This window comes from Pteropus alecto, unplaced genomic scaffold, assembly GCF_000325575.1.
Source record: "Pteropus alecto unplaced genomic scaffold, ASM32557v1 scaffold103, whole genome shotgun sequence".
NCBI lineage: Eukaryota > Metazoa > Chordata > Mammalia > Chiroptera > Pteropodidae > Pteropus > Pteropus alecto.
This window is the reverse complement of record NW_006436288.1, coordinates 2,159,694-2,185,025: the sequence shown is the minus strand read 5'-3', so window position 1 is coordinate 2,185,025 and position 25,332 is coordinate 2,159,694. Positions and strand designations below refer to the sequence as shown.

General features: G+C 32.4%; 1 protein-coding gene and 1 pseudogene across 2 annotated transcripts in view; both read right to left on the bottom strand.

The window, feature by feature from the left end:
• The window catches only part of ATF7IP (activating transcription factor 7 interacting protein), a 105,699-nt gene that overhangs the window by 20,830 nt on the left and 59,537 nt on the right, over nucleotides 1–25,332 (bottom strand). For both annotated transcript variants that reach the window (XM_006912641.2, XM_025047336.1), the window contains exons 6-10: nucleotides 19,324–19,389; nucleotides 9,729–9,808; nucleotides 8,483–8,571; nucleotides 5,498–6,136; nucleotides 876–940 (exon numbers count right to left, since the gene is read on the bottom strand). In XM_006912641.2, the coding sequence (XP_006912703.1) occupies nucleotides 876–940; nucleotides 5,498–6,136; nucleotides 8,483–8,571; nucleotides 9,729–9,808; nucleotides 19,324–19,389 (939 nt within the window). The remainder of the gene's footprint in view (nucleotides 1–875; nucleotides 941–5,497; nucleotides 6,137–8,482; nucleotides 8,572–9,728; nucleotides 9,809–19,323; nucleotides 19,390–25,332) is intronic.
• LOC112480364 lies at nucleotides 24,925–25,043 on the bottom strand (annotated as a pseudogene).

Genomic DNA, 25,332 nt, shown 5'->3' with positions numbered 1-25,332 from the left:
CATCCTCAGAATTAATCATAACTTTGATCTTTAATATCATACACAAAGACTGCTAAAATTCGTATAAAACGAAATATTTATCGCTTTAATTTGATCTCTAAATCATGGTATATATCTAGCTTTGGTCAAAAATCCATCATTTTAAAGCAAACAGTCATATTTAAAAAGATCATTATGCCCTTGTTTTAAAATTCATGTAATTTATTCATGCCTGCTTATTCAAGATTTTGGTCTTCCAGAAAAAATATACGAATTTCTTGAAATAATTAAGAAGAAGAGAAGAAAAAAAAAACTATCAACAACCTAAATGATGTCTCTATAAATCTATTATACCTAAAGTAATATAGTAAAAGAAGTAGGAAGAACACTGTTAATACAGGGAAAAAGTAATTACTCCACCTCTGGGTAATTAAGATTTAACATAAAAAAGTACCAAGACTGGCAAAGTGCTAATAAGCTATCAAAAAGATGAAGATTTTCTTTGCAAAAAGTTATTTTTAATCAACTCTGAAGAAATTAAAATGGTGCCTCTGTATATGTGCTAGGGGGACATGAGTAGGGGGAAGCCAGCGAGACCCTTAAAAAGATGGACCAGAAGGAAACTATACTGAATCTTTACACTAAATAAAGGCAAATAACTGAATTCTCAATTATATAATCCAAATGGTTAGTTAATATAATAAATGAGTATCACCTCTAAGAAACTCAATTTTTGTCAATTATTACAGAGAAGTTGTTTGAAAATCTTTGGAGAGTTGTAAAAAACTCTCAGAAAAATGATTCTAATTTTCGCTGTATTAAAGAATACTGATGGAAATCCATTCTCCTGTGGACTATAATTAGAATTTTAACTTGAAACAGAAGGAAAGTCTTACCTGTGATGTGCTATCAGCTGCTTTCTTATTAACAGAAGTATCTACTGTTTTGTTTGTCTGGTTTTCTGAGGAGTCAAAAAAAAAAAAAAGTCAGCCATTTTTAAAAGCATCTACAAAATGTGAAAGGTGAGTTGCTTTATATATAACAATTTATGCAATTTTCTCTAATTTTTTTTTTTGGTCTATCAATATGTCACATTCATGTGTAAATGGACTCCGATAGACCACTGCTACAATATATTTTAGAAGGGCAAATTCACAACAGAAATCAAAAAACTTCATATTCCAATTGATCCAAAGATTTTAACTCTATCCTAAGAAATATCTTAGGGAAATAATTTAAGATGTGCATAACTTAAATGTTCTAATATGAAAGAATGGTTAAATAAAATATAATTCTTCCATACTACATACCTTTAGAAAAAATTTTTTAATGACATGGCAAAAGTGTGTTAAGTTTATTAGAAAAATTATAAACACAGTGCTTCTGAAAAAATACACCTGCATAATCTCAATAAGTTCAATTACAGATGATTTTTCTTTCTTTATTCACTTTTCAGTTAAGTTGTGTTAAGTTCGTGATGCACAGACTCACCCACACACCCACATGAAAGTTACTTTCAGAACAGCACAAAGTAAAACAATGTTTTTCTGCCTCAATTTCTAAAGAGAAGGTATTTGATTTTATCAAATGTCTTTAGACTCTACTGAGGTGATTATTTAGCTTTTCCTCTTTGGTAATGTGGTGAATTATATTTAATAGGATTTTTCTAATGTTAAAACATCCCGTTAAATATGTTAAAAAGCTTGGGTAAAGTATGGCATTCCTTTCATTTGCAAATCTTCAGAATACATATAAAAAAATAACATCTGGAAATTGACTATGTATTTCCATATATCCATATATAAATCTATAAATTAAAAAATCAGAATAAACATCTATCTGTAGAAAGAGGTTTTTCCAGGCTAGGGGGAGGAGTCCCTTATAATGTCTCCCTACTCCATCTGAATTATCTTAGTTCTTTTTGTAGAAAGAATATATTAATATATTATTTACTTTAAAAAAACTTCAAATTACTTCATTTATAATAAGTCAGCATCTGTTCTGGACTGTGGAGTTCCTGAAATACTACTTAATAAAAAACTAATTCCATGTTACTTATCCTACATGGTAGAGTATTAAAATACACAATGACATTACCAAAACATCAGTGATTTACAATGTTACAATGTTATATACAATGTTAGACTACATTCTTTTACATTTGTTTTTACCTTCTTACATTCTTTTAGATTTGAAACTCATGTTTTTATTTTCAAGTGAATATAAAAGATAACTTCAGATGGAAAGTAGATGAAGGCGCTCCATTTTTATTTTCTACTGAAATATTCTCATACAAAAAAAGAATTTAACACTCAGGTAAAGATTTAGATGCTTAATAACAAAATGTTATATACATACACACGCATGCATATGTTTTTAAATAACTATATAAGTTTTGTTATCTAGCATGATTCTTTCTTTGCCCTAATTATCTCAATGCTAAAAGTCAAAGAACTGTAATAATATTCATTAATCTAGATTTTCAATTAACATTCCCCTATCCCTTTACTACAGACAATTTTCTTGATTCTTAATGTAATATTTTACAGTTTCACTGCATCTTTTTTTCTTTTACTATATTGTCTACTTTAGATGACTTCTGAAAGTAAAAAGTTATAAATCAATCTATCAATAAGACTGGTGAGGGTGTACAATCAAAAATTGTACCTCAAAATCTTTATCATTTGGGAAATACTTCTATCTTACTATTCTTAAAAAATATTGTCATTTTTAACCAACAGTGCATTTTTACCAGAGTTTTAAAGGGTTTTATATGAGTGCCAATTAGTAGTGTCCCTGTGTGGGTATGGATAATGTATGGAAATGAATGAAATGAAAAACTTTTAAATCATTTTCACAACACCATCTCACATCTATACCCTCTACAAGAGCCTCCTAACTAGTCTCCCTAACTCCACTTTTATCCCGTCCAAACCACCCCCTCACAGCAGCCAGTATTCACAGATATCATACTACTCACAGCAAAAATCCTTTAATCCTGTTTTCCACCATCTTTTCATTTATTTTCTCATACCTTTACAGACCTCCCATATCTTCTCATTGAAACCTGCATATCTTAACATTCATCAGATTTATAATTAATTACTTATGTAAGAGCCAAGTTCCCTATTTGACTGTAAGGTTGGTGAAAATACAAACTATTTTGCAGGGCTTTAGAACAAATATAAGCACTCCATGTTTCATGAATGACTGACATTAGCTATAATTTTATCCCTAAATTACCAAGTAGTCTCTAGGATAGTTTTTACTTTACCATAAACAGAAAATATTGACTGACTCTATGAGGATATATCAACTGTAATAAAACATATAAAAATACATGCAGTCTAGTTAGAGCACATATATTCTAATTAAGTCAATAATACCTAAGTAAGTATAGGACTTAAAATGTTTTAATTACATATCTAATCACATTAGGGATGTATTAAAGTTTGGTTTTTAACTCTATATTGAGCCAAAATTTGCTATTTGGCTTCAGCTTAGTCTCTTGGAAGCCTAAATAGCTAAAAGCCTACTTTAATACTTTAACATCATTTGTGGCACTCCTGAAATTATGCATGTTCAAAGAACATATCAACTCATAGGATTTTATTCTAATTAACATTATAAATAACATATAAAGCTTATCATTCATTTATGATAATATCTAATAATTTACTTTCAAATGTATGTAAACATTCTAAAAAGAACTTGAAGATCTGCTTAATATAATTTATACATTAAATACAAATATGTTAAATAAATGTTAAAATATAAAATTTTAAGTGTTAGTATAAACATGTATTATAAAAGTAGAATGATGTACTAATGACTGAAAACTGAATTTTATATACAAAAATAATTTAAAACATTCAAATAAAACAGACTGATGCTTATTACAAATAATAGAATGCATAAGTTAGATAACTGGGAAAAACAGATCCTTTGTGTCCATAAATATTAACAAAAATTTTAAGAGAACAAAATAATAAAATTATGATTCTGATATTTATAGACATATTTAGTGTACTAACATTCATAACATTAAACAAAATCTTTTTAAGTTATTTATTTCTTTTAATGACCATGGTCTTTCAGGAAAAGTTCAATATTTAAGAATATATCTTAGCTTGCGACCATTAATTAAAAACAATGTCAACTGAGGCTCAATATCTCAAAAAGACGAAAAACTCCAATGTCCATGATAAATCATCTTCCACCTGACGTATTAAAAAATACTAAGGATCAGAAGAAAAAAATTAGAGAAAACTGAAGTAATCCCCTAAAATCTTACTCCTTCACTGATAGTTAAAAGTAAGCATCTTTTAGGGTTACAAACATGAATTAGAGTGTTTAATGAATAATGAGGTAGCAGATAATGCTAAGAAAGTTATTGTATTCTATAAGCATTCAAGTACTAATATTAATAACAACTGCATTTTATAAAACATTTCAGATTTACTCTTACATCCCAGATGTTAATTATATGAGGGTGATATTCAGATTCAGTCCAATATTAATTTTGATCTGCTACTCATTTACTCTCTTAACAACTCTGAAATATCATCACTATTTTATATGAGAAAATATACCAAGAGGGCAAGTACACTACGAATGGCTACATGAGAAATTTTTTTAAAAGGCTCATATATCTCACCTATAAATGTAATTTTGTACTTTAGAATCTGTTGCTTATGTTTCATGGTCATTTACTATGTCAATAAGACAGATACTGTAGCAACTTCACTATACACATGATGTCTACCCATTCTTGCCGTCTTTCAAAAGCAGTGGGGATAAATGTGAAGTCAGAAATGAAGAATAAGCAATTTCAAGAATGCATAAAAAATGTATGTTTTCTAAGAACAAAGACATAAAGATTTTAAATACAGATATGATCAAGCTCTCCTTTTTGCAATACTTCAAAGTACATAGATATACACAAACATAATCAAATACTATGTCACAGGGGAAAATATACAACAGAGAAAACAAAAAGTAACTAACATTTTGTAGTAAATTAGAGAGGGACAAACCTATTTTTAAACTGTTCAAAAATAGAAGATATGCGTGATGAACGCATAAAAGATTTTTCCAAATGGGTAGGGAAAATACGTGGTATTTTCCTCTTATAAACATATATTACATCAATTATATAATTTAAAATAAACATGTTATATTCAGATATTCCTGGCAAATGTATTATAAAAGTAATTTGTAATGCTCGCCACAGAGCCTAAATGAAAAATTCACCAATTAGGAAAACTCCTAAAAGATAAATTACAAATGCTAACTTCTGACTCATATACACTCTCTCTCAAATTCCATTTTAACAACATCATTTCTTACCTAACTAAAAACTTACTCAAAATAATCTCCAGGATATTCTATTTACTGTTTTCCCAATAATGCTAGCCTTTCTACACACACGCACACACAAGCACAAACACACTCACGAATTCTATATAGGCCATTAATACGCTTGCATTTCTATTATTAAACCTACATAGTGACTCACCAATTCTTGGGGTAGTAGTGCTGTTCTGTTCTGAGGGAGATGAAGTACTAAAAGCAGAAATCGGAATTTTCATCTGTATAGGACCACGATTATTTGATGGACTATAGAGTCCGGATGGGCCTACTGTGGGTAAAGAAGTCCTCGTGGCTTGTACAATAGAGTGTGCTGTTGGAACAGCCTGTACAGCAAGTGTTGTTCCTAATGGTGCAGCACTGGCAGGAGAGTTCCTTTGAATACTAGAACTGGGCACAGAAGGAGCGTTGTTTGGTTTAGTGGGGTTTGGCAAGGATGGCAAGGATACTGGATTTTTGGTAAGACCACTCACTGCAGGTGGGCTTTGTACAGAAATGAATTCAACGTTGCCAGATGGTTGGTTGGTCACTAAAGTCCCTGGATGGCTCTGTAGGAGCTGAGGCTGGGATGATACTGCAACAGGTACATGCAAAATCACTGGTAAAGGTTGTAAAGAGATTGTAGGTTGGGGATTTCCAGTAGGCACCTGGGTAGTAGCAACTACAGTGGCTGTGTTGGGTGCAGGAAGAATTGACGTTGCTGTCAGAGAACCCGAAGTCACTGGAGTCTGCAATTTAGGTTGACTACTGACAACTGTTTGAGGAGTGACAAGACTGGTTGAAGATACTATGGAAAGAAAAAAGAAGTCTCAGTTTAAACGGCTATCTTCATTTATTAGCTAAGATAATATAATAATACAAATTTAATACATTATAGTAGGTAAAATCCTTCATAATTATTTTTTTCCAGATGTAAATTCTTGAAATTCTTAAAATTAAATTTGTAGAATTATTTTTGCATCTGTTGAAACGTTCATAAAAATATCACATGAGTTATAATTAATATGGAGAACTGCTTTCTCATTATCAAAACAGTCTCTGAAAACTACTATAATCACTTTAGAGTGATTGGAAAAAGTCAAAACACTGAAAACTTAGAAAAATTGTATAGATATTTTAAAAATTACACTAAAAACATTATAAATGCTTTAGGACACTGGCAATATATATGCTCAAATAGAAAATCTAGTAAGAGTTGTCACTATTAGTGAAGAGTAGGTAAACCTGGTCATGTATTTTATCATTTGGACCATGTGAAACCTGCATCTATGGATCAAGTTGTATTGAATTGCCTGGGAGAGGATCTAGAGAGGGAAGCCTGCCTGTATTGATACTCTATTGACATTATATGATATGGAAAATAGCAGAGTGAAGATGGGAGATGAACTGAGAAATAAGGGAGGTGATACTAAAGACTGGAGAAAACCAAAATCCTGGTCACTGGAGTTTTATAGTAATCTTGTTTCAACTATTTGTTTATTCTCATTTGAACAGGTTTGAAATAGATGACCAAGTTTCTTTCTCCTTGATATGCAGTCTTTCTTTGAAAATCATAAAACACCAGAGTAGCAATTCTCAAGGTGTGACCCAAGGGACACCTGGGGGTTTCTGAGACCCTTTCAGGGAGCTTGCAATGTTAAAATTATTTTTAGAACAATAATAAAACATTACTTGACTTTTTCACCATGTGGATATTTGCACTGACAGAGCAAAAAGCAATGGTCAGTAAAACTTCCGATGCCTTAGTACAAAAATCAAGATAGTGGTACCAAACTGTCACTGCATTCTTTATCAAAAGATGTTCACAGTAAAAAACAAAAACAACTGTTTCACTTGACAATGTCCATGATAAAGTAGTAAATATTAATTTTTAAAAATCTCAGCCATTGAGTACAGGTCTTCTTAAAATTCTGTGTGAAGAAATAGGAAGAATACATAATTACGTCTGCATGCCAAAGTAAGATGGCTGGCTGAAGGAAAAGTACCTGTACGATTGTTTGAGCTATAAGCTAACACCCTTTTTCATGGAAGTCCATTTTTACTTGAAAGGATGACTTACAGACATACTGTGGTTATTCACACTTGGGTATCTGGCAAATCATTTTTTGAAAATAAACCAAGTAAGGTAGTCATTTCAAAGAGAACAATCAACAGTATTTATTGGCAATAATAAAATCTGAATTTTAAAAACCAAAACCAAAATTAAAACTTTAGAAAAACTTTCATCTGCCACTGACAGCGTGACAGCTTCCCAAATCTTTAAAAAGCATTCTGAGAATAACAGTCAAATAAATTAATGCAATTTTAAAAAATTATTAATGAGATGTGTCAACATTTGGACGATTCAGATAAGTCAATGAACATTTTCCAAATGATCAGTGAATGGTATTAGTAAAAGATCTATCCAAGTACAAGACAGACAAATGGATTTTAATGAAAAAGAAAAGTTCATTGGTATGGTTTTAGAGTCCATTTTGCAACTAACCTTTAATAAACTACTATTTGACTATGTCAAAAAAAATACCCATAATTCTCTAAAAGAATTAACCCTTTTCCAACTACATATTTGTATGAGGCTGAATTTTCTTCATATGCTTCAGTCAAAACAACAAATTGCAACAGACTGAATGCAGATAATAGGTATGAGAATCCACCTTTCACAGGCCATCTTAATATTTTAAGTGAGACACAGAAGAACTTTATAAAAATGTAAGACACACTTTTCAAGCTTTGAAAAGTTATTTTTTCATTAGAACGTGATTTGTCTTACATGATATGGGTTTATTGTTTTTAAATGAATAAACATTAAAAATTTTTATTTCAATTTTTACTAAAGTAAGTATCAATTAATACAACTCACATAAACAAAAGCTTTTTGGGGTTCTTAATAATTTTTTAAGATTATACAGGGATATGGTGACTGAAAGTTTGAGAACCACTAAACATTAGAATTTTTATATTTTTATGCATATGTGTAAACCTTAATGTTTAAATAAAATTTTACACTTAGCACTCAATTTTAGATTGATATGCTCAGATTCTAAGTATATTTCAACCTCAAAAGAATGTGAAAAGAAAACCAAAGCCTTCAATTACTAAGAAAATGTATTTCAGTGTTAAAGAATATTATTACCTGTATTCACAGAGGTCTGAAAGGATGGCGGTGCACTCTCACTTACATTTCTTTTGAATTCCAGCAACTGTCTCACTGTGCCAGCATTTCTATGAAATACATACAAATAGTAACGGATATGCCATTCTGAGGAACATCAATTTATGTACGGAGAAAGCAGTGCCCATAGGGAAAAAGGGTGGCTGGACTTGGGTACTATATGTAGCGCTAAACCGCGAGTGAGGGTATTCAGGCAAAGCTAGCGCACAGACTTCAGAATGCCGGGGGTCTATGGCATTAGGGAGGAGACTGCCTCTTATATTCTAATGTCCTTAATATTTTTACCTGAAAACTATATGTATATCCTAGTATCTGTAGACATTAGTTTTTATCATCCCTGACTAAAACATTTCAATTACTTGAGAGAATACTACTTAGCACAAGTGATTAAAGAAATCTGCAATCACCAGAGAAAGCCTTAGATAAATTAGCAAAACCAATAGCTACAGGTGAACAATTACCACATAGCAAAAAAGAAACTACAGTTAATCCAATATACTAAACATTTATCTCTATGTAAATATGTAAGATTACATTCTAGGATTCTTCCGCAAAATAAAATTAGAACCTTGTTCTCTTATTTAAAAACTTGAAAGATTTGTTATTTTAAAACTCTTGTACACTACTGGTAGAAATGTAATTTGGTGCAGCCACTATGGAAAACAGTATGAAGCTTCCTCAAAAAATTAAAAATAAAACTATCATGTGATCTAGCAATTCCACTTCTGGATATTTATTTGAAGAAAATGAAAAGACTAATTAGAAAAGATATCTATATGCACCCCCATTTTCATTACATCATTATTAAGAATAGCCAAGATATGGAAACAACCTAAATGTCCATCTATGGATAAATGTATAAAAAAACTTACCCACATGCACACACACGCGCGCACACACACGTAACATTAGCCATAAAAAAGAATAAAATCTTCCCATGCACCAACATGGATGGAACCTGAGGGCACTCTGCTAAGTGAAATTAGTCAAACAGAGAAAAAGACAAATATGGAATCTAAAAAACAAACAAACAGAACAGACTGGTGGTTTCTAGAGGTGAGGGTTGCAGAGTGGGAGAAACGGGTGAACTATATTTTGTCTTTCATTTTTAGTTTAAATAAATTGAACTGAAAACAAACAAAAAGAAAAAGAGGGGACGATAAAAAAAAAAAAAAGAAAACTTGACAAGACTCTTTATAATTCTCACCTGTAGGGCACATTGTTACTGCTGTTGACATCAACTACAGACTTTCCTGGTGATACAGGTACAGGTGGGTTTGATGGATTCTGAGGGAGAAAAAAATACCAAGGTAAAATAAAACCCAAAATACAACAAAGCTTTAATAATAAGACCTTAAATGCTCTGTCAATGTATTATGTTACTTCTATAATACAATGGAAACTACTGCTGGTTGAGATAAGAATTTGAATCTTGGAATTACTACTTATTAGTTGTGCCTTAAGGAAATTACATAACCAATTAAAACAACTGCTTATCATATGAAATATGAATATAATAATTTCTATATCTCAGTTTTCTGAGATGAGTAAATAAAGAATATGAAAATGGCTTACATGCTGTAAGGGTTCAAGAAACATTAATAAAAAATATAAATAACAAACTAGTCACATTCAATAAATATTTAGTGAATGCCTACTGTATACTAGGCATAGCAGGCACCAGACTACCATCAGAAACTCAATAAACAGGATATATATTTATTCTTACCCAGGAGTAGTGGATTACCAATTAAATAGCATCGTCTTAGGCCACAAATCAAAACTCTTGAATCGAAATTATTTTTACAATTGTTGTTTTAAAAAGGACTACTTGCTACTATGTGACAAAATTTCATAAAAATGTCTCAATTCTAAACTTAAGTATCAACTAATTTCAGCCTTTCCCCCCAAAAAACAAGGAATATAGAAATAAAATTCTAATCTACATGTTAATTACCATTATTTTGGTCTCCATCAATAATGACATTATTGTCACTGATTTCTTAAATTGAGAAAAACAAAATAACTCTGCTCAAGACTTAATTAAGTGTAACAATAATAGAAGTTAAACCAAAGGCGATTAAGTGCTTAGGATCACATCAAGCAGATGCCACTAATCACTCTTCCCTTCTCAAACACAAATACATCCTGCTGCTTCTTATAGGATAAAAGAATAATTTTTACCAACCAATATAGCATTGTACTAGTTATGTGTGTAGAACAGACAAAAGATAGAATTAAGGCAAACTGCTCTAAAGGTGCTTAACATCTGACTATAGATACAATAGACATTTCAAACAAATAGAAAAGAAAATTAAAGTATAACAGTGTAGAGCAAATGGAAAAACTGTTTTAAAAAGTTTTTTTGGAAAGGAATGTATCTTCATATAAGTCTTTGAGTAATTAGTACATTCAAAATGGTTAAGATGAAGGTAAAGAACATTTCGGGAAGAAAAACAGAAAAAGGAAGAATAAAAGCATAATAAACAATACTAGATTAGAACGTAGTATGGAGTTATCACATACAGGACCTTAAACACTACAGTATAGTGACATCAGCAAGATGGCAGACTAGGAAGCCCCATATCCTTCTCCCCTCAGACAATGACTTAACAATATACAGTCCAAATTTCTTTTGTGAGAATTCCAGAAACCAGATGAGAGTTACAGCACTCCAAGCAAAGCCATGAAGAAGTACACTATAGTGGGTAAGAAGGTCTACTGCACTTACCCATCATTCTCTATCCTCTTCTCAACACAGTGTGCCACAATCAAGAGAAAATTCCCCACCTGCAACTTTTCTTTCAGGAAAGAAAAAAAGGAACCTGCATGTAACACATTAGGCTTTTTGGGGTACTGCCCGAGGCACTGGTTTCTGTCTCCCTTAACTTGGATAAGTGGCACACACTAAATATCTGGAGGATGGATGAGAACAAAGGTGAGCCTTTCAGCTTGGTATGGGAACAAAAAAATTATAGTAACACAGACAGACAGCAGGGAGATCTCCAAAACTATGGCTTACAAAACCAAGACTGCAATATGGAACACATGAAGGGTTGGAGGGGAGCTCCCAAGTAGAAACAGACGAATTGCTTCAGATGGCAAATTACATGCACAAGTTCTGAGAAGATGCACTTCTAGAAAGGTTTAAGAGGCCCCAGAGTATCCACCTGGGTTCATGAGCAAAGGTCTTCCTCCGTACAAAGATATTCTGAAAAGATAGGGAGAGGTGGCTGTTTTGTCAAATGCCTACATTTCAATAAAAGAGAACTAGACATACAAAGAAATAGGGAAATATGGCCCAATCAAAGAAATAAATCCCTAAAAACATAGATTTGTATATTACCTAACGAGAAATTCCAAATGAACAAACAAAAGAATGGTATTAAGATGCTCAATGAAATAAAAGAGAACATAAATAGAAAACTAAATGAAATTAGGAAAATGATGCACAAAGAAAATGAGAATACTAATGAAGAGATAGAAACTTTAAAATAGAACACACAGGATACTGGAGCTGAAGAATACAACAACTGAAATGAAAAATTCAACTAAAGGAGATCAATACCAGACTGTATCAAGCAGAATAAGGAATCAGTGAACTTGAAGGAAGGTCATTTCAAATGATCAAGTTACAGACAGGAGCAAAAAGAAAAAATAATTAAAAATGAAGACATCCTAGGAGATTTTTGAGACACCATCTAATGAACTGATACATCCATATGAGAATCACAAAATGAGAAGAGATAAAATGAGCACAAAACCTACTTGAATAATGGCTAAAAAATTCCCAAATCTGAAGAATTAAATTGACATACAAATTCAAAAGCTCAAAAACTCCAACTAGGTTAACTCAAAGAGACCTATACTGAGAAACATACTCAAGTTGTCAAAGTTGCTGATAAAGAATTTTGAAAGCAGCAATAGAAAAGTGACCCATCATATTCGAGGTTTTGCTCCCATAAGATTATCTGTGGTTTTCTCAAAGAAAGATCTCAAATCACCATCCTAACTTTACACTTTAAAGAATTAGAAAAAAACAAAATCTAGCAGGCCACAAAGAAGTAGTATGATACATTCAAAGCACTGATAGAAAAAAGACTGCTAAGCAAGAATATCATATCCAGCAAAATTTTCATTCAAAAAATGAAGGTTAAATTAAGACTTTCCCAGATACAGAAAGCTGGGGGAATTCATCACCATTAGATCTGCCATATAATAAATGTTAAAAGGAATTCTTTAAGTGAAAACGAAATGACACAAAACAGCAACTAGAAAGCATAACACAATATAAAATTCTCTGGTAAAAGTAAATATACAAATACTGAATCTTGCATTACTATAAAGTTGGTGCATAAGTCACATTTAATTGTGGTATAAAATTTACACATAAGAAATAACTGTAAATCTAGGTTAAAAGATATATAATATAAAAAAATATAATGCATGAAATCAATAACAAAGTGGTGAGGTAAAGATGTAAAGTTGAGTTCTTATATGTGACTGAAGCTAAGCCGTTACAAGTTTAAAACAGTTGTAACTTTACGATAGTTAATGCAATCCCCACGGTTATCTCAGAGAAATACTTATAAAAGATACACGAAAGGAAATGAGAAAGGAATAAATGATTGTCACTACAAAAAAAGTCAACAAAACACAGGAAGCAATAAATGAAGCTCTAAGGCAAATAGAAAATAATCAATAGACAAAGAAGGACATTATATAGTGATAAAAAGGATCATTAACCAGATATAACATTTATAAATATGTATGCACATACCACCAAAGCCCCCAAATCTATAAGGCAAAAACTGACAGAACTGAAAGAGAAATAGATAGCAACACAATAATAGTAGGAGTCTTCAATATATTTTATATAGTAGACATAATTCAGACAGAAAATCATTAAGGAAACGGCAGATGAACACTATAGACCATATAGACCAAACAGACCATATAGACCAACCGCATAAGAATATAATTTTTCAAGCACACACAGAACATTCTCCAGGACAGATCACATATTAGGTTACAAAATGAGCCTTAACAAATTTAAAAAGATAAAAATCAAACCAAATATCTTGTCTGAATAAAAGTAGAAATTAACAGCAAAAGGAAAATGGACAAGTCACTAATATATGGAAATCTAAAAACACTTAAAAATCCAGCAGATAAAATAAAAAATCGCAAGTGATATTAGAAAATATCTTGAGGCAAATACAAAACAAAACACAACCTACCAAATATTTGGGGAAAATAATGCAGCAAAAGTAGTACCAAGAGGAAAGTTTATTGCATTAAATGCTTACATAAAGAAAGATCTAAAATCACCAATCTAACTTTACACTTCGAAAAGAGAGAAAAAGAAAAAACTATACTAAACTCAAAGTAAGAAGGAAGGGAATAACATTACTGCAAAATAGAAAACATAAAATAGGGGAAAAAAAAATCAACAAAACTAAGAGTTGGAATTTTAAAATATCAACAAAATTGGCAAAAGTTACCTAGATAACTAAGAAAAAGAGAGAAGACATAAATAAATAAAATCATAAATTACAACTGATGCCACTAAAGGATGAGAGACTACTGTGAACAAATTGGATACCTAGAAAAAAATGAGTAAATTCCTAGAAATATACAACCTACCAAGACTGAATCAAGAAGAAATAAAAAATCTGAAAGGACCTAAACAATTAGGGAAATTGAATCAGTAATGAAAAACATCCTAACAACAAAAAGAGCCAAGAACCAGATGGTTTCACTGGAGAACTCTACCAGACATTGCATTGAAAGAATTAACAACAGTCTTTCTCAACTCTTCCAAGAAATTGAAGAGAACACTTCCAAACTTATTTTATGAGGACAGCATTATACTGATACAAAGGTATATGACACCTCAACAAAAGAAAACTACAGGCTAATATCCCTGATAAACACAGATGCAAAAAACCTCAACAAAATACTAGCAATCCAAGTTCACCAACACATTAAAAGGATTTTGCAACATGACCAAGTGAGGTTTATCCATGGAATGCCAGGATAGCTTGACATGAATATAAACATAAAACATTCTCAAAAAAAGTTATCAAACTGAATTTAACAACATATTAAAGGATAATACACCATGACAAAGTGAGATTTATTCCCAGAATGCAAAGATGGCTCAAACATATGAAAATCAATGTAATATACCACATTAACAGAACAAAGAAAAAAAGCCACATAATCTCAATTATTGAAGAAAAGCATTTGACAAATTCAACGTCCTTTCATGATAAAAGCACTCAACAAATTGGGAAACTACCTCAACATAAAAACAAAATATACATCAAAAGCCCATAGCTAACATCATACTCGATGGTAAATAAATGAAAGCTTTTCCTCTAAAATGAGGAACAAAGCAAAGTTGTCCACCCTCACCAATTTCTGTTCAACATGATACTGGAAAGGCCTTGCCAAAATATTAAGCAAGAAAAAAAATATATAAAAGGCAGCCAAATTGGAAAGGAAGAGTAAAATTATCTGTTTGCTGATAACATACTTGTATTTAGAAATTTCTTATATTTAGAAAATTCTAAAGATTCAACACAAAAAAATATTGAAACTAATATATGAATTCAGCAATGTTGCAGGATAGAAAATCAGGACACAAAAGCCAGTTGTATTTCTACAAACTAACAATGAACAATCTTAGAAATTTAAAAAATAATCACATCACCATATGATCAAAGAGAACAAAATATTTAAGAGTAACCTTAACCAAGAAAAAAGATTTTTACACTGAAAACTATAAAACACTGTTGAAAGAAATAAAAGACACAGATAAATGGAAAAACATCCCATGTTCCTGGACTGAAAGACTTAATATTGTTAAAATATATATACTACTCAGTGATGAATTTTCGATGTAATCCCTATCAAAATCCCAAAGTCATTTTTTTTGCAGAAATAGAAAAAAGAAACATAAAATTCATATGAAATCTCGAGGGACCTTGAACTGCCAAAACAATCTTGAAAAAGAAGAACAAGACTGGAAGTTTTGTATTTCCTGATTTCAAGACATGTTACAAAGCTACAGTAATCAAAACGGTGTGGCATTAGCATAAAGACAAACATACAGACGAATGTAACTGAATAGAAAGCTAAGAAATAAACTCTCACATATTTGGTCAAATTATCTTTTGACAAGGGTGTCAAGGCTACACAGTGAGGAAAGGGCAGTCTTTCAACTAATGGTGTGAAAATCGAATATCCAAATGCAAAAAACAAGATGGGCCATGATGCCATATACAAAAACTAATTCAAAATGGATTAAAGACTTAAATGTAAGGCCTAAAACTATAAAATTACTAGAAGAAAACATAAGGGAAAAGATTCATGACACTGGATTTAGCAATGATTTCTTGGATATGACATCAAAAGTACATGCAACAAAAGTAAAAATAGACCAAGGAGATTACATCAAAGTTAAAAACTTCACATCAAAGGTAACAATCAACAGAATGAAAAGGAAAACTATGGAATGAGAGAAAATAATTGCAAATTATATCTAATAAGTTAACAACTAAAAAACAAGTAACCTGATTAAAAGCTGGGCAAAGGACCAGAATAGACATCTCCCCAAAAGATATGCAAAGTGGCTAATAAGCATATGAAAAGATACTCAATATCGCTGATCATTAAAGAAATGTAAATCAAAACAGCAATGAGATACAACCTCACACTATTAGGATAGCCATCATCACAAAACAGAAAACAAGTTTTGGCAAGGATGAGGAAAAACTGGAACCCTTGTGCCCACCTGGTAGGCACATAAAATGGTGTAACCACTACAAAAAATGGTATGGAGGCTCCTCAAAAAACTAAAAATAGAATTTCGCTTCTTGGTATTCATACAAAAGACTTGAAACCAGGATCTCAAAGAGATATCTGCATATCGATGTTCACTGCAGCATTATTCACAAGAGCCAGGAGATGAAAGCAGCACAAATATCCATCAATGAATGAATGAATAAAGAAAATGTGGTATATACATACAATGGAATATTATTCAGCCTTAAAAAAGAAGAAAATCCTGTCACATGCTACAAAATAGATGAACCTAGAGATTATGCTGAAATAAGCCAATCACACACACAAAAAATACTGTATGATTTCACTTACAAGATGTCTAGAGTAGTCAAAATCATATAAATAGAAAGTAGAATGATGGTTGCCAGAGGTAAAGGGGAAAGAGAAATGGGAGTTATTGTTCCATGGGTACAGTTTCAGTTTTGCAAAATGCAAGATAAAAAAGTTCTAGAGATCTGTTACAGAACAATGTTAACAGTCAATACTACTGAACTGTAGAATTATAAATGGTAAATTCTGTAATGTGTTTTTACAATTAAAATGAAAAGAATTTTTTAAATATTTAATTGACATTTCTTTTATAATAAGATCTAGAAAGGATGAAAGTTAGAGATATCAGTCATAAGGCAGTAAAATAGATGAGATTATGAATGTGGTCTTAATAGTAAACTGTCTGACAGTTTTCTCTTCTTTTAAAAATTAAAGTAAAAAATCTTTTAAGACAAACTTGAATAGTGGGGTTTATTTTTAACTGGTTAATATCAAAGGACCAAGGAGGAAGTCTAAATTAGAAGAAAAGCATTTAAAGTACTACTGTTTGCTTATTTATTTTGATAAGGGGGAGAACTAAAGTTCCAAACATTCTATGTCTCTTCTTTTTTTAAAACATAAGACGACACAGATGTAAGATTATAGTAGATACCATAATTAAAGAGATACAGGGATATGAAGGAACTAAATTCTTGAAATATCTAGAAATCTCTCACGAGAAGAAAATATTAACAAGAATGGGTAGAAAGATGTCCAAGTTTTAAAATTTAAAATTGACATTATCTACCAGCTAACTAAGGAAGCAACAAAATGTGAAAGATTGAAGACCATCTTAATATTTTGCTTTTAAACACCACACTCCCTAATTGTTCAAATTAATCTTTTCCAATCTTTAAGAAATACATAGTATTCGTTCCTTGTTTGCATACTATATACAGCTCTCCAAAACAAGCCTTTCAAAATTTGTAATATTATCATCTTTATTCCTTAAAGTCTCTGCCTATCACTTTCACTAATCAAACAAAAATTGAAAAACAGATTTGGGAACAAATTTGATATGCACAAACACTGGAAAAGTATACAGTGGGCAGCATGTTTCTTAATTCAGATACAAGGCTGAAAGTAAAAATGGAAATTCATACTGTACAAAATTATGAAAAAATTCCAAAGCCTTACGTTCACTTCAAGCATAGCAAATATAAATTGTTTTAAAAAAAGGGTTTACACTAAGTTTCTAATATAAGAAATAAAAAAGCTCATTTTTATATTATGACAAAGAAACACAGTTGAGAAAGTGAAGTTTAGAATCAGAGAATTACATAATTGAAGAAAACTATGATAAAAAAAAAAAAAATCTTTGGGTATGGCCAAATGAGGGTTGGTGAGATTTGTCTGTGTAGGACAAAGATAAAAACCACCTGTCACTTGCTCAAGAGGAGAAACCAGAGTTTTAAAAGTTAACTAAAAACAATATAGGGATGGAGAACAGATTAGTAATTGTCAGGGGACAAGGAGTAGGTAGGGGTGGAGGGACAAGGCAAGGTTGAAACTATAAAAGGGCAGCATGAGAGAGTCCCTTTATGGTGATGGAATAGTTCTATATCTTGTGGTGGGGTTATATAAATCTATACATGATATCTAGTTATGTAGAACTACACACACACACACACACACACACACACACACACACACACACACACACACACACACACACACACACACACACACACACACACACACACACACACACACACACAAAATGAATTCATGTAAGAACTGGTGAAAACTGATAAGGTCTATAAACTAATAGATAATAAACTAATTGTACCAGTACCTTGGTTTGGATATTGTACTGCAATTATATAACATTTCACCACTGGAGGAAGCTGGGTGAAGGGTTCATAGAAGTCTGTACAACTATGTGTTGTTGTAACCTCCTGTGCATCTATTACAATAAACTTTTCTCAAGTAAAGAAAATATGAAAATGAATCTAAAAATCCTATAGGAATAATGATTACTACTGAAATGCTTATTATTGGCAATTAATATGTCCCAGACAATGGAGCTATCAAGACACAAAGAAATGTAACCTGTTCAAATGGGAAAAAATTCAAGAGGAAGAAAAAGAAATTCAACTGAAAACTATACTGCAATATACAAATGCTAAATTAAAATTATGTACTATAGAGTAAGGAAACAATAAAAAGCGAAACTAGACTATAGACTAAAGTTTATGCTATGCTATGATGTTTGGACTTAACTACATAGGGTAAGAAATGCAGAGGAGAAGAGGGCTACTACTAGAGGCTGCAGAATACTAAAATACTTTGGAGGAAATGTTAAAAGTCTAGACTAGGACACTGACAAGAATGTAAAAAGAAAGAAGCATGGTAAGACAAATCCCCCGAACAAAATTTAAAGATGGATAGAAAATACAGCTTCAAGAATGCCATAACATAAAAATGATTAATATAAGTACTGAAATATGAAATAGTAACTGAAGATTAGAAAAGGGTTAATAATTGGTTCTAGAGCCGTAACATCAGAAACAACATATTAGAAGTGCAGAGTACGAAAGCAAAATCCAAATCTGTAATAAAGAAGTTCCCTCCTAACTCAGCATTTCTTAAGGTTACCACTTAGAGCTAAATGTTAATTATGCAAGAACAGAAATTCTTACTTCTTGTCTTTTCTTAAGATCTTCTTTGGCTGCTCCAAAGCGTTTGGTTAACCTGGCTATCTTGGCCTAAAAAAAGCAAAAAGGAAACAGAAATGGCATTATGGTATTAAAAAGGAACCCATGCATACAAAACAAGAAACCCAGAGTAAGAGGATCCTTAAAAGATAGTTAACGGCAAATAAATATAAACAAACAAACAAATAAATAAAGCAAGCAAGCAAGCTGATTGTAAAATATATATTTGGAAAATACAGAAAATCATAATGAAAATTAAAATGGCTCTTGAACTTAATACCCACAGGTAAACACTTGTTTTCTGAAGGTTAGCTTTTTTTCTTCCTAGAACTGTGGATGTTTGCGCACAAACCAGTACATTTCTGAATATTTATGCTTGTTTTTTAACATAGTTGTAACCAAACACGACTTTCTTATAGAGAATTATACAGTAAGCGTATTTGTAAGTTATATAAGAAAGATTCCTTGCCAATACTATTTATGGGTAACATGTATAATATATTGAATCACTATATACCATTGATTTTATACATTTATATCTATATGGATATATATCATTATAGGTATTGAATCATAAAAATACCACTTTCCTAGTGGACATGTCAATGTTTCCCAATAACTGCTGTAGTCAAATAACATTGCAATTAATAACTGCGTTCAGATAATTTCCTTAGGCAACATTCACAGAGGTGGAATTCCTGAGACAGAGTATACTTTTAAGGCTTTTGTCTAAATGTTTTTCAGAAAGACTGCTAAAATTCACTCTTTCAATAACAGTGTATGACTACTCATATTACTCTTTGAAACATTTAATTTCATATTGTTAGTTTTTAATAATCTGACAAAAATGTTATCTTGTTAATGTTAAATTTGTCAGTAAAATATTTTATTAATCATATGTACTTATGTACAAACTGTCTAATCACATATTTTGTCCAAATACATATTCATAGAAATTTGAGAAATGATAGGAAAAAAACAATAGAAAACTATACATAACCACATTAGTATTTTGTTTATATTTCCTTTAAATCTTTTACTATGGCATAGATGTGATATTCAATTATTTTTGTTGTTACTGCTGCTGCCATTTAGTTAAACGTTATTTTCAAAAATTGTAAGCTAAACTGAGTGTGTTCATGAGGCCTGCCTAAGAGCTCCTCCACAGAATTTCTTTTATCCAATATAAATATATCATAAAAAGAAAACAGCATTAATTATTTTTAAAGTTTCTTTCAGAAAGTAGTCATTTCTAAAGGAGACCACAAATCTAACATATTTAAGTCAATCGATAGGGCCTAGGCAATCAATCACCTATGATTCTCAACATGAAGATTTTCGTCAGGATTTATTTATTTATGTTATTAATAACATTAACACTCAAGGACACATGGTATAATTTTATATTCTTAATATAGATTTACTTTTCTGTGACTAAAATATTTCAAGTAATTTTTTCAAGAAAGATGAGAAGGTATTTTTGTCTTTGATTTTTTTTCTTTAGACTATCTGGTGGGTATTCTATAAATTGCATAGAATGTATAGTATTCTTATACTATTTTTACTTAAAAAGAAGTTTAAAAATCCCTTTGTATATGTTATATATGGGGAAAGGTCTAGAAGGATAAATACCAAAGTAAAAGTTGTTACCTCTAGAGACTAGGACTGGCAGGCAATGAAGGAGAAAGTAAAAAGAAGGACTTTACTTTCATGTCATGTACATCTACAGTATTCAAATACTTTGTAAAAAAAAAAAAAAGATTTTATCACTTAAAAAATTAAACTACTAGCAGAGAAAGAAAACCAAAATTTGGACAGACTTACTGTCTTCTGTCATTTAATAATAAAAAAGAAATCGAAGAACAGTCTTTTTGTTATTGTTTTAATGTGTCTAAGACTGGGTCTCTATTTTGGCAAATATTCTGTGAGATATTTTTTAAAACTCTATAAAGTATTTTTTTGGTAGTTCAGGAAAGTCATATTCCACTATTATGTCCATAATTACTACTTCTATTTCATTTGCTCTTGGTTTCTACTTAAGCATATCTATAATTTCTTAATAATGGTATAATGGTAGCTGTTATAATAAATCTCATAACTATTGAGATTCAGAGATATCGGGCCTTGTTTAGCAAACCAGGCAAACTAGAAATTTCTTTGCATATGTACCAAAAAACCACTCAGGAAATAACTTTGTCTGAAAAAAAGAATTAATCATGTATCAAGTTTGGCCTAAAAACAAAATATTAGTACTCAAAAAAGCTAGTGAATAAATAGACACATGGTTGGTATCCCTTAGTCCAAACTGACTCTTGGATTAGACAGCCACAGATTTACTTCTTGTAGGGGGAGGAGGAAGAGAGACTGAAAGGAAAAAGTGAAAAAAACTATTTAAATTTAAACTACTTGAAATGGCATTTTATAAATCATAACCAATGGAATACTGTATTCTCGAGTGTGCATCATTAAGAGTCAATTGGCAAAATTTGTAGAGACACTACAAATACCAGTACTGCCAATTTAGTCCTTCTAAATCTCAGGTCTACATCTTTTGGAACCCAGAAACTCTCACTCTTTCATATAGTTTCAGTATGCCCTATGTACCCAACTCCTGTCTCTTTTGATCCACAGCTGATGAAAGGAATTATATTCTAATACTGTAAATGCCTTATTACTTTTGTCAAAGATAACCATGCTTTAAAAGAACAATCTTTCCATTGCACAATTTAGGGAGACCAAGACTTTAAACATCACACTTTGCAACCCAGAGATTTCACCTATTGGAAAAGACATCTCCAGAAATACTCTCTTCAACAAGTTAGGAAGGTCCCATCAAATACTGCTAACCAACCCCTGTGCCTCCACATGCCAAGGAATAGACTTTTGGATTCATGTGTCACACCTAAAAAAAGCACCAAACCCTGACTGGACCTGCACACCAACTGATGACCTGAAAATAAAGATTTTTAGAACTGATGCAGACAACAGATTTCCCAAGATGACAGGACCAGGCCCATGTACCTTTTTCTCCCTGTTGTTTACTTTCTCCCTCTCTTTCTTAGAAAGACAACACTCTTATTAGCATTTCCCAATCTACTGCAAAAGGGGAAACATTTCTTATTGTTGGATCTTTCACCTATCTGTAACTGATCCCTGTAACCAATCTTTCTACAATAACAAAAGCCACTGTCAATTATACCCATAAGTCCATGGATATTACCTATCAGGTTAAATTACTGTGGCCAGGTGTTCCCATATCTTGTTTCAACCTTGCCCCAGCCATAACCATAAAGGTCAACTGAACACCTTCACATTTACCAATCATGCAGTCTTCAACTTCCCACATACCTACCTATCCTTATCTGAATACACCTGTCCCTCTTCACTCAAGGAAAACACAAACAGGCTAATATCTCCTTACTTTTAGAAAGATTCCTTTATGTTGAGACAGTTCCTCATAGAATGTCACCCAACTCTCTGACCCTGGCTTGAAAAGGTCAATCAAGAAATTCCAGCTAATGATGCCATCAATAACCTAAGCCTTAGCTGGATCTTCTGAGCTCCATCTCGTTTCATTTTTGTATGAGGTGGATGGCATTTCTCCTGGGCATATGAATGTTTAGAGAGCTAGTGAATTGGAGGTTAACATTTACTGGACATTTCGCTGTCCCTTTTAACATCCATAACAAATGAGAAGGCTCCCATTGGTCCACCCCACTAAATCTCCATAGACACCTTAAATGGGAACGTGCAGGAGGTACATGTGACTCCCGGTTTGCTTACATAGAGAAAGCTTTCTTCCCTTGGGTAGGAGTAAGTGGCAATGAATGTGTGGTCAGAAATCTCTCCCTAACATTAGGAGAGCTAGCCAAGTCTACAGCTAAAGCTATATATCAGCCCAACAATCATATGACTTAGCTAGTGTAATTTTGGACAATCGAATAGCTTTAAAATCTTTTTTTCTTTCAATTACAGTTGACATTCAATATTCTATTAGCTTCAGGTATACAACATAGCAGTTAGACATTTATATAACTTATGATGTTTTCCCCCAATATGAAGGGAGCCCCCTGATATAGTAACCCCGACACCATAGTTATTACAATATTAATGACTATATTCCCTAAGTTGTAGTCTATATCCCCATGACTATTTTGTTACTACCAACTTGTACTTCTTAATCCCTTCTCCCTTTTCACCTACCCCCACAATACTCCACCCACCTAGCAACCATCAGTTTGTTCTCTGTATCTATGAGCTTATTTCTGTTGTCTGTTCATTCATATTGTTTTTAGATTCCACATTTAAGTGAAATCACATGGTATTTGTCTTTCCCTGTCTGATTTATTTCACTTAGCATAATATCCTCTAGGTCCATCCATGTTGTTGCATGTGGCAAGATTTCGTTCTTTTAATGGCCAAGTAATAGTCCATTGTATATATATATACCACCTCTTTATCCAATCATGTGATGGGCACTGAAGTTGCTTCCATATCTTGGCTATGGTAAATAATGTTGCAATGAACACGGGGATGCATCTTTTTGAATAAGTGTTTTGGATTTCTCCAAATAAATACTCAGAAGTGGGACTGCTGGGTCATATGGTAGTTTTACTTTTAATGCCCCATGTTCTCTCTTGTTACACTCTTCAGTTTGAAATCTATATTGTCTGATAATTGCTACCCCAGCTTTTTCTTCATTTCCATTTTCATGAAATATCTTTTTCCAATTCTCTACTTTCAGGCTGTGCAAGTTTTTCGATATGAAGTGGGTCTCTTGTAGGCAGCATATGTATGGGTCATGTTCTCTTACCCATTCAGCTACCCTAAGTCTTTTGATTGGAATATTTAATCCATTTACATATGAAGTAATTGTTGACAGATATGTAGCTGTTACCAGTTATTTCCAATCTTTTTTTGTTCTTTTTAAAGACATCTCTTCAACATTTCTTGTAATACTGGTTTGATGGTGGTGAACCTCTTTAGCTTTTTCTTGTCTGGAAAGCTCTTTATCTCTCCTTTGATTCTAAAGAATAGCCTTGCTGGGTGGAGAGTCAGATTTGGTGCCCACCTGCACTTGCAGGCTGGGTTAGGGGAGAGCTCTGCAAAGGAACAAAATGGCAGAAAGAACTGCCCCTCCATCCCTCGCCCTGAAGCCAGACAATTCAGTTCCTTCCCATACGTCTCTGGCACTCGAGCTACTGTCCAGAGCAATTATATCCATCAGTGAGTAAGTCCATGCACAGGCCCTTTAAGAGGAATGCTTGGGATTCCAGCAGCCCTCTATCTCAACTTAACAGAATCCCCGCTGATTTTCACAGGCAGATGTTGTGGGGACTCCCAGTACTTGTGGTTGGGATAGGGAGCCCAGTGTGGGGCTTGGACCCCTCGTTCCTCAGAGAGTACCTCTGCAGCTGAGATATCCCTCCAAATTTTAACTGCCACACATGGGTGTGGGACCAACTGTTTTGAGTCTCTACTCCTCCTACCAGTTTTTTTTTTTTTAGGCAAGGCAACCCTTGGTTGACCTCAAAGATTGCAAGGATCTTGTCATCTTATAATCCCTTATTTTTTTAATTTTATTTACGCCTATGGCACCTGGTCTTCCTAGGTGATCTCCCATCCAAGTACTAACCAGGCCTGACCCGGCTTAGCTTCTGAGATCAGACGGGATTGGGCTTGTTCAAGGTGGCATGGCCGTAGAGGAATCCTACAAGTTTTGACGTGGCTTCTTTATGTCCTTAGTTATAAGAGTTCTAGTCTTCAGGTGGTTCTCAAGGGTGGTTGTTCTATAATATGGTCAGGACAGGAAATGATCACAATGTTTACCTACTCTGCTATCTTGACCAAAGTCCAATCAAATAGTTCTTGATTTCCTACTTACTGAACAAGGAGGCACTTGTGCAATAGCAAATACAACTTGTTGCACATGGATAAATGCCTCCACAAAGGTAGAAACACAACATTAGGAAACAAGTGCAATGATTATAACAA